The sequence below is a fragment of the Marmota marmota genome, unplaced genomic scaffold (assembly GCF_001458135.2).
Source record: "Marmota marmota marmota unplaced genomic scaffold, marMar, whole genome shotgun sequence".
Lineage (NCBI taxonomy): Eukaryota > Metazoa > Chordata > Mammalia > Rodentia > Sciuridae > Marmota > Marmota marmota.
This window is the reverse complement of record NW_025999968.1, coordinates 17,691,860-17,703,285: the sequence shown is the minus strand read 5'-3', so window position 1 is coordinate 17,703,285 and position 11,426 is coordinate 17,691,860. Positions and strand designations below refer to the sequence as shown.

General features: G+C 34.7%; 1 protein-coding gene across 9 annotated transcripts in view; it reads right to left on the bottom strand.

The window, feature by feature from the left end:
- Senp7 (SUMO specific peptidase 7) overlaps window positions 1–11,426 on the bottom strand; it is a 151,198-nt gene that overhangs the window by 138,745 nt on the left and 1,027 nt on the right. For all 9 annotated transcript variants that reach the window (XM_015478572.2, XM_048803394.1, XM_048803395.1 and 6 more), the window contains exon 2: window positions 4,938–4,990. In XM_015478572.2, the coding sequence (XP_015334058.1) occupies window positions 4,938–4,990 (53 nt within the window). The remainder of the gene's footprint in view (window positions 1–4,937; window positions 4,991–11,426) is intronic.

Genomic DNA, 11,426 nt, shown 5'->3' with positions numbered 1-11,426 from the left:
GGCACTGCCCCTCTGCAGGCCTCTGGGGCTGTTCTGCCAGTGGGTCGCAGGTCCGCCTACCTTGCAGGCGCGGGGGGGTGGGGCGGCTCTACCCTTCCTCAGGCCACTGGGCCTGTTCTGTGTGTCGGTTGCAGGTCTGGCCTGTTCTGTTGGTGGTCACAGTTCCGTCTACCTTGCAGGCGCGGGGGGAGGGGGCGGCTCTGCCTCTCAGCAGGCCGCTGCTCCTGTTCTGCCGGTGGGTCGCAGGCCCGCCTACCTTGCAGGAGTGATTTGAAGCTCTGCCCCTCCGCGGGCCACTGGGCCTTTTCTGTCGGTGGTCACAGTTCCGCCTACCTGGCAGGTGCGGGGGGTGGGGGGTTATATTCTTAATTAGAAAACAACAGCTGCTTTCTCCAGGGTGAGGCAAGGGATTCAGGCTGTTCAAATCCATGGATGCTTTGTAAGCAGGTTATCTAGTATAATGTTATTGTCTGAATCTGGAATTTCCCCCAACAGCTCACATGTTGAAGGCTTGATCCCCAGCTTGTTTGTGCACATTTGTGCTTAATCACTCACTACCCCCTCCCATCTCTCTCCTCTCATTGAGCCAAAATAAATCTTTTCTCTTTAAGATGATTTCCTCAGGTATTTTGACACAGCAAGGCAAAGCTGATAAACACAACTTACACTGAATTCTGTGGCATACGGTCTTTTCCAAAGGCGGCCATACCAATATTCCCTACCCCACATTCTTTTCTCACAACATGACCAGGCAGTCTTCCAACATTAAAACTATGTTCTGTCCCCCTTGAATCTGGGCAGACTTGTGATTTCCAAGGCTAGTCATAAGAGGAAACTTAGCTTCAGCATGGTTCAGACGTGCTTATGTGCTTCCCTCCCTCCCTATGCCTCTCAGTATACACACCTTGGGAGACCTAAGCCATAGGTAAGAAATTTGGATACCCTGAAGCCACTAAACTGGAAAGATCATATGGAGAGGCTACAAAGGGATACAGATTCACCAAGATGTTTGTGTCTTCCTATAGATTCCAAACAAGTGAGTGAACAAGTCTTCAAGATGACTCCAGATCCTATGACTGGTTTAAAAAAAAAAAATTAAGGTGGTATATACATATAATACAATATTACTGAATCTTTAAAAAGAAGAAAATCCTACCATTTGTGACTACGTGAAAATGAACCTGGAGAACAGACAAACACTATATGATATCACTTATATGAGAAATCTAAAATAGTCAAACTCACAGAAGCAGTAAGAATAGTAGCTGCCAGAAGTTGTGGGGAGAAAGAAACATAGAGGTATTACTCAAAGGGTACAAAGTTTCAGTTATGTAAGATAAATAAGTGTTAGAGAAATACTGTACAGCATAATGCTTATAGTTTACCATAGTGTATTACATACCAAAAACTTTACTAAAGGGGATAGATTTTATGTTACGTTGAATCAACTAGCAGATTAGCACTGGAACTATTAATTGCAAAAGAAAGAAGAAACTTTTGGAGGGGATGTTTATAGCACAGAATGTAATGATGGTTTTAATCATACTTTAATAAATTGATTTTTAAAAGAAATGTACTTTGGATAATGATGTCCATCACATTCCACCATCATTGCTAAACCCCTGCCCTCTCCCTTCCCCGCCCACACCTCTGCCCTATCTCGAGTTCTTCACTTTTTCTTAATGATTAACTGATCTAAATTAAGTTGTATGCATTTAAAAATATGTAATAAAAAAATTCTAATTATAACATCCAATTTTTTAAAAAGCAAATTCCTACCCTCCCCCCAAAAAAACCCAAATACTTATGAGTCTTTTGCAACAATATGATCTCTTCTTAGACATTTTATTTTACTTGTTTTTATATCCCATTGCATTTATTTAATTTGAGGTGTTAGGAATTGAACCCTGGGCCTTGTGCTAAGCACAGATTCTACCACTGAACTACATCCCTGGTCCTTAGACACATTCCAGTCATGGTTTCTACTATAATTCGATCAACGAAGATTTTAAGCTATCAATGATCCTACAAAACTTAAAATTCCAATACAACAATTAGCACAGGTTATAATTCAAAACACTAAAAATAGCTCAAAAACAATGAAAGAATTCATTGAGATTTGCATATAATGAAATACGATGTAGTCATTTAAAATGTTTACCACTAGTTGGGTGTGGAGGTGCAGGCCTATAATCTTAGCAGCTCTGAGGCTGAGGCAGTATTCTAAATTCAAAACCATCTCAGCAACTTAGCAAGGACCTAAGCAACTTAGTGAGAACTGTTTCAAGATTAAAAGTATCAAAACAGGGCTGGAGATGCGCCTGAGTGGCTAAGCACCCCAGTACCCAGTACCCAAAAAAACAAAAACAAAAAACAAAAAATGTTTACCACTATTTCCCTAGTACTGAGCATAATTTATCCAATACATTTTAACTACCCAATAAATACTAAGCAATATTTTAAATAAGTTTGATTTTCGAAAAATTATGCCCTCGATGCAGTTAAATAGAAAAAGTAGATTAAATGCAGTATTGGGTGGTGTTCTAATTTTAATATTTATTTACTATAGACAGATAGACAGATGAACTAGAATTCCAAGGTATTAATTCTAGTTGTATCTGAGTAGTCTTTTTGTTAAATTGAATTTTCTAATAAAATCTATAAAAAAACAAGTATTGACTAATAAAAAAGAAAAAACAAGTTTTGTCTTAAAAATAATTTTAAATTCTTAAAAACTCAAAATGTATCAGTGTCTTATCTCTGTATTCACGAAAGTTCTTATCCTTTCAGTAAGTTATTTCTACTAATGGTCTTAGGAGGTAATATAAACTACTACCAAGAATTTAGTATGCTAGTTTATAAGGAATTCTAAATTTTTTACATGTACTGGTATGACGTTATAGGTATACTATGGTTGAACAAATGAAATATTTTATTCTTCAATAAAAACAACCAAGGCTCCTTGGGAAATCTGTTAATTCCAAGGCTGGGTAGGGAAAATACAAGATAAGCTTGTAGTGCCAAAAAGTAAGGAAAGGTACCACCCCTACTACCCCTAGGAGCTTGTCAAAAGGGCATTAGAACCAACATGAAATTCAATATTATTTTTTTTTCTTTTTAAGACATAAGGTGTCTATGTGTAGGCTCAAGCAATCCTCCCAGCAGCTGGGACTACAGGTGCACACTACTGCACCTGGCTTCAATATTATGAAATGTTAACAGTAGAACGTCAAGTGAATTGCATGAATGACATAATACCCTAAAGCAGAGCACTTTGTTGCAAATATTAAAAATAGCATGAAATGGACATCATTACCTTAGGTACATATATGATTGCATGAATGGTGTGACCCTACTTTATGTACAACCAGAGAAATGAAAAAGTGTGTTCTATTGTGTACAATGAATCAAAGAGCAATCTGCTGTAATGTATAACTGATTAGAATAAATAAATTTAAAAATTTTGTTTAAATAGCAGTGGTCAACATAGAGGTATTTTAAAACTGGGTGCTATAGCCTACATGTGATTTGTCCCCACCAAAATTCAAGTTGAAATTGGATTACCAATATAAAGGTGTTAGGAAGCAGGACCTTTAAGTGCTAATTAGGTCATGGGACCTTCACCCTTATGAAAAGATTAATCTCTTTATCAAGAGACTGTGTTAGTTAAGGCTAGCCATAAAGACTAAAAAAATTACAAGTTGGTTGGTTTTCAAGAAAGCAGGTTGTTACAAAGTGAGACTGGTACTTCCCCTGAGTCTTTCATATACATGCCTCTTTTCAGTCCACTTACTCTGCTTTCTGCTGTGAGCTATTATACAAGGCCCTCACCAGAAGTTCAGCAGGTACCAATGACTTCCCAGCTTCCAGAACCATGAATCAAAATACATAGTATTTTTAAATAAATGGCCAGTCTTATGTATTATTTTACAGTATCAGAAAACAAAATGAGATACTGGATATGACAGTAGTTTTCACAGCAATGTAAAATTTTCTTTTCTACTTTCCTCATTCACTGTACTTGAGCTAAATCCAAAATTTTAAATGGAGAAACAACCATGGGGCTGGGGTTGTGGCTCAGTGGTAGAGCACTTGCCTCGAATGTGCGAGACCCTGGGTTTGATCCTCAGCGCCACATAATAAAAAATAAGTGAAATAAAGGTATTGTGTCCAACTACAACTAAAAAATAAATATTTTTAAAAAATAATAAATAAATAAAAATAAATGGAGAAACCACACCCTGCAAATCTTAAGCCAAAGAAGACTAGCAAAGATATTCTACGTGGTCTACTAAGGTCCTCTTAATTCCCTCTCATTAACCCATGATACTCCTTTATGATTTCTACAATCGTTGTTAAATGTACAACTGTAAAAACATAAAAATGTTTCAAATTAAAGATCTCCATACATAAATGCTTCTGAGAAAAGTATCTATAAATCATTATAATGTACATCAGGTATCACTGCATTTAAGCACAAAATTCTAGAGAAAAAGATTATCATTCTTTATAGGGATGCATTTTTAAAAAAAAACACTCAACATAGGCAGAAACTTCATTTTGCTTGTTTTGTAAGAAGAAATGAATAGAAAAAAAAGAGGTTTAAAAGAACAGATTCCAAAAAATAATTTTCAGCATATGCCATGAACACAGCTCTTCTACATCTACATTATTAATGAATGAACACAAAGCATGCTAATACATTCAGTCATCAATGAAATGCTGAGTTATGTTTTATATAAAATTCAAAATATAAACCAAAATGTATACCAGTCATCTTGTAATGGATTTTTAAAAGCTGCTCAGTTATTCAGAACATCATTTTCCTCAAAATACTGCTCAAAGTTTTACCATATTTAAAAATTTTATTTTTTAAAAAAATTGCAAAACACTTTCAATTTCAGCAACTATTGGTTACAAGCAAAACTAATGCATACCTCATGTAAATCAGAAGATGTAGACTTTTTTCTTTTTCCTTCTGTGACAATCTCTACAAAAAATAAAAAACATTGTAGAAATTATTATTTTTTAAACTTTTTTTAATTTTAATTTTTAGTTGTATTTTAGACACAATACCTTGATTTTTTAAAATTTATTTTTATGTGGTGCTGAGGATCAAACCCAGGGCCTTGCACGTGCTAGGCAAGTGCTCTACCACTGAGCCACAACCCCATCCCAGAAATTATTATTTGATATGAAAAAGATTTTTTAAAATAGTGGAAGAGATCCTTTTATATCTATTCCTTATTCCAAATTAACTTCTCATTAGGTTCAGAATTTATACTGATATATTTTACTGAAGCTGAAGGGCTAGCCATAAAGACTAAAAAAATTACAAGTTTTAAAAGAGTAGCAGTTTCTCAAAAAAAATTCCTCCAGTAAACAATATATGTATGGTGACAAAAGAAATTGACCAAGAATTAAACAGGAATTTCCTCGCAAAAGACCTCATGCCCTGTAATAGAATTATCTAACTAAACTAATTTTTATGAAGGGGGTGGATATTTAGAAGCTGGCAATATTCTACAAAAACAATTTCAATTCTACTATATATCTAAACATGCTGTGTAACTCGGAACATTTTTTAATTCTTTATTTAAAAATATTTCTCAGACTTCCTATGGATTTCTCTCTTAAAAATTCTTTCATTCAATCAGCAAATATATACTGAATGTCAATCATGTGTCATTGGACTAGGTAGTGAGTATAGTGTAGCGAGCCAATTAAACACAATCCAAGATTTCTTAGAAATTACAGTCTACTGGAATATAGCATATTTCAAAATTAAAATAAATGGCAGAGATCCACATCTAAGTAGTCATCTTACTGTAATTACTGCATCTTACTGCAATTCAGTAGGAAAGGAATAATTTTTTTCAATAAATGATACTGAAACAATGCAGTAACCAAATGAGGGAGACAACTTTGACACCTATCTGACACCTATCTAAAAATTAATGTGAAGTGGATCACACATTTAAATATAAAACATAAAATAATGCTTCTAGTATTAAAAAATAAAGTATCTTCATGACCTTGGGGGTATACAAAGATTTCTCAAACAGGACACAAGCATTACTAACCATAATGAAAAAATAAATAAACTAAGAGTTTCATTAAAATTAAGAATTTATGTTCATCAAACTTCATTATTAAGAGAGTGAAAGGCAGAGGCTGGGGTTGTGGCTAAGTGGTAGAGCACTTGCCTAGTATGTGTAAGGCACTAGGTTCAATCCTCAGTACCACCTCAGTTTCTCATCTGCAAAACATGATATTCATCTTTCGACTTGTTAAATGATAGTCTATATTAAAATATTTTGCATTTTACCTATAATTAGTACAAAATTAGTGGTATCTATTACTAAAATAGTTTACATTAAAATTGCTCTCAGTATATTAGCATTAGCATCCAAGAAAGTCTAATTGTTTTTATTCTAAATTAAAAGCATGACTTTTCCCAAGTAGACTGTGTAATCATTCATTCACTTGTTTATTCCATAAAAATTTATTTGAAATAATAGTAATTATCATTGCCAGATAATATGCTAAGTGCTTTATACAAATTATTTAATCCTTGCAAAAGTAGTATGTATGAGATCTGTAATGGTATTATCTCTATTTTATAAATTAAGAAATTTAGGTTTGAAGAATCAAGGTCACCATGATGTTCACCACTGGTCTGATTCCAAAGGTGGTACTCTTAGCCAGTACACTCTGGGCATACCAGATACTATGGAGATATAAGTTGAAGCAGACAGACCCTTTGACTCAGTTAATAGTTATATCAGCATAGATTAGACAAATTAGCAAACCTGAATAAATGATGAAATCTGACAAACATCCTATAAAAAGTGCAAAGACCCATGAAATTTCAGAAATAGGTATACTTTTTTTCAAGTTTGAGTTAATTGGGAAATAGCTTTTGGAAAGGTCAAAGGAACTGAGCTTTGAAGAATAAAAAAAATCCTAGGCAGAATCAGGTGAAAGGATATTCCAGGGCCAAGTGCAACCCAGGAGAGATGCAACCCACATCTGCCAGACTACTAAACTATGGAAGACCCAGATTAGAATAAACCATCAGGGATTTAAGACAACATTATAACAAAGTTTCAGATAAGATCTTTGGGCTTTATTCAGTTTTATTCATAATCCATCCCGTCAATGCTCCTCTAATCTACTTTTAAATCTTCTTGGGGCTGGGGATGTGGCTCAAGCGGTAGCGCGCTCGCCTGCCATGCGTGCGGCCCGGGTTCGATCCTCGCACCACAAAGATGTTATGTCCGCCAATAACTAAAAAATAAATATTAAAAATTCTCTCTCTCTCTCTCCTCTCTCTTTAAAAAAAAACTCATAATATTAAAAAAAAAATCTTCTATCTTCCAACATCAAGCCTGGGAATCACGTTCACCACTCTCCAATTACCTTGTTATCCTCTCACTTATGTAACCCAACTCTATCCTCTTGTTATGATTCGGATCTAAGGTGTCACCCAAAAGCTCATGTGTGAGATAATGTAAGGTTTGGAGGAGAAATTATTGGGTTATAGCCTTAACCTAAACAGTGTGTTAATCCCTGATGGGATTAACTGGGTGGTGACTGGAGGGAGGTGGGGTGTGGCTGGAGAAAATGATACATTTGGGGAGTGGCTATGAGGTATATATTTTGTATCTGGAGCATGGTGTCTCTCTCTGCTTCCTCATCAACATGTGAGCTGCTTCCCTCTGCCACTCTTCCGCCATGCTATTCTGCCTTACCTTGAGCCAGGAGGAATGGAGCCGGCCTTCTATGGACTAAGACCACTGAAACTGTGAGCCCTCAAAAAAACTTTTCTTCCTCTACAGTTGCTCTTGTCACATCTTTTAGCCAAAGCAGCAAAGAAGATAAAACACCTCTGATCTACATTTGTCTCCATCTCTTAGTCCACTAAAATCCTTTGCAAAATCAATACAACTCCTTAGATTCTGAATGTTTTCCTTGGACACTTCCTCCATCTTAAGTTAACTCAATCCAATTTTTTTTTATCAACCCACATAACTTTTTTATAAACCCAGGAATAGAAATTAACAATATCCTTCCCCCACTACTACTACTTCCAATTAACATTCTAATTTTATTACAATAACTCTTCCATGGGGCTGGAGATATAGCTCAGATGGTAGAGTGCTTGCCTTGCATGTACAATACCCAGCACCACAAAATAAAAAATAAAAATAAATAATAATAATAATTCTTCCTTTTAAATGCCCATAAATTTATCCATGCATGTATAATATGTCAAAATACACTCTACTGTCATGTATATCTAAAATGAATACATTTTTAAAAAGAAAAAAATTCCCATAAATTTGAAAGGCAGGGGAGAGGGGGAATGGGAAGTTCAATAAGAGGGCCCAAATCACAGAGCAGAGGGATTAGTTCTGGTTTTTCTATAGCACAGTGGGATAACTATTGATTACAACAATCTATATTCCAAAATGACTAGAAGAGTATGATATACCTATCACAAAAAAAAAATCAAGTTTGAATGGATAGAAATGCTGATTTGATAATTATATGTCATATACAGGTACTAAATTACCATATGTGCCCCATAAAGATGTATAAAATGTCTCCAAAAATTAAAATAAATAAAATCCCCATAAATTGGATATATTCCCTCACCCATACTGTGACTGACATTTGCAAACTCAAGATCTTCACTAATGTTCCTAGAATACTAAAATATATGGTTCATAGTTTTCCACTTTGTCATTAAAATCTACTGTCATCCTCAAACACTAACATATCCCTGAATGAAACAATGGACTCATCTCTATTTACTCCAATAACTTCTATATATCCCCATTCCATGATTATACATTCACGAGTAGACTTAAGGAAAACAGAATCTCAGATGTGAACCTCTCATTATACAACATTCTATCCTTTGGTCCATGAATTCCTGACTCTCACTGAACCCATTCTTTGCACCCACATCCTGTCATAACTTTTAACCTTAAGTAAAATTAAACTTCATCCCCCCCCCAAATTCTTGCTCCTGTACTGCTTAGCATTATTGAAGTCACATAGTTGTAGCAACTATAAACTCACACTTAAAGACTTCAAAATGATTTGATAATTATTTTATTCATCCCAACTGACCTCCTATTCTGAGTTTCTAAAACTATTTTAAAAGTTATTCTTTCTCAAAAGATATCTTGTAGATGCCATGACTGCAATATCCTTAACGTCTCAAACTGTATCTATCTTTATGAATCCTTGCTCCTTTTACTATATCTCACCAACCTGTTATTTTACTATTCTATTTCTTCTAGACCTTCACTGCATCAATTGTCTCCTACCTGATGTATCTTTAATCTTTCCCTCACCAGCTACCTCTTTCCCACTCCCTATCAACATAATTAAAATCTATAATATTCTTCAAAAAAGAATCTTTCACCTAATTTCTATTCAAGCTTGTTCTAGAAGTCTTTCCTTCCCACCTACTTACTGCTTTGGTATGCTGCAGTTATCAGTTACATGAATTAGAAGTACTTATTTTGTGTTTAGCCTAAACCAGCTGGAATTTGGTTTCTGCTACTACTTGGAACTGAAAGAGTTCTAAGCAATACACTAGATGAACCTAAGAGTTCTTCCTTTTTTAGGAGAAACAAGTTCAGCCAAGCCTATTACAATCTTATAGACAAAACTTCAAAATTTGTGTCTTCTTTTATCTCTACTGCCATGCTTCTACCTACTCTTCCTATGTTATTTATCAAATATCTCTTTCTTAGCTGGGCAGGGTGACCCACATCTGGAATGTCAGCTACTCAAGCAGGCAAGGCAGGAGGATCACAAGTTAAAAGCCAGCCTGGGCAATTTAAGGAGACCTACCTCAAAATACATAAAACAAAAAGGGTTGGGGTTGTAGCTCAGTGGTAGAGCACTGGCCTCACATGTGCAAAACCTTGAGTTCAATCCATATTACAGCAACAAAAAAAAATTAAAATTAAGGGGCTGGGGTTATAGCTCAGTGGTAGAACACTTGCTTTTCACATGTGAGGCACTGGGTTCAATCTTTAGCACCACATAAAAATAAATAAAGAAAGATATTGTGTCCATCTTTTTAAAAAATCTTTTAAAAATTAAAATTAAGAACTCCTCTTTCTGTGAATTTATGAATTGTGATGACCAGAAAACATCACTTTATTTCCGTTCCAGTTAGCAATAAATCCTCATGAAGCAGCAGCTACATATATATAACCATTACACAGAATCTCTTTCAACCAACTGAGCACATTTTATTCCTGAGAATTTATATGGGAAAATTAAAACACATCATTAGGAAAAGCAGCAGTGTTCTTTAAAATTAATGTTCACATTGTAAACTAGATATATGCGGGAGAACAATTAGGTAACATTAGATTCGGAAACGGTTCCTATACAATACTTTTCAGAAAGAAGAGCTGCAAAATAGAAATTGTTAAAAAAAAAAAAAAAACTCTAGAGGTATAACATAAATATCAATGTATTTTACAAAGATTAGCAGTTTAATTCTCAAAGTTGATTTCCCACAACTACTTTCATCAAAATAACTATAATAAATCAATCTAAGTATAATCAGGTAAAAAGGAACAGAATTTGATGGACAACAAAGCTACTATTTTGCTCTACCTCACAAATGTAATAAACCAAGATGAAATGCATTTATTAAAAAAAAAGCTTTAAACTAAGTATGACTATACCTAAAGTTCTGTTAAGAAACACAAAATGACACCAAATAAACACTTCATTTTTCTAATGTGTTGGTTTTACTTGATGACTTCAGGGGGTGAGATATTAAAAAATATTGATCTATTGGAGGCATATATGCAATATAAACCTAGAGTTACATCAGACATATTCTTTCAAAGGTAAAGATTAACATCCCTAAAATACACAAAAAGTGGTAAACATTAACTGTATATGAAAAGAGACCTCAGAGTTTTAACAGTCTAAGCAAAGTCCTCTAAGATCCCCATTCACTCTCCTTTGCACCCAAAAAACAGTTTGAAATGCTCAGACACAAGGTTCTCCTACATAAATTTGTAATGGTTAACGTCAGATCTACAAAACTAAATGGTACAATAATAAACTTTAAAATGAAGTAATTGGGTCATAAGATGTTAGTTTATGTACTAGACTGTGTGCTACTATACTACTCTCCTAAATCTACCCGACTTAACACAAGGATTTGAGGTACCCTTAATGGATGACATGTTTGACAAAAATGTGTGTTGACTGGAGCTCTACTTCACATCTTAAAAACGATTTTGTATTACCACAATTTAACCAAAAAAAAAAAAAAAACTTAAAATAGTTATTTAAACCTTAAAGCAATTTCAAAATCAAAAATACTGTAAGTGGGGCTGAGTTTGTGGCTCGGTGGTAGAGCACTCGCCTAGCAA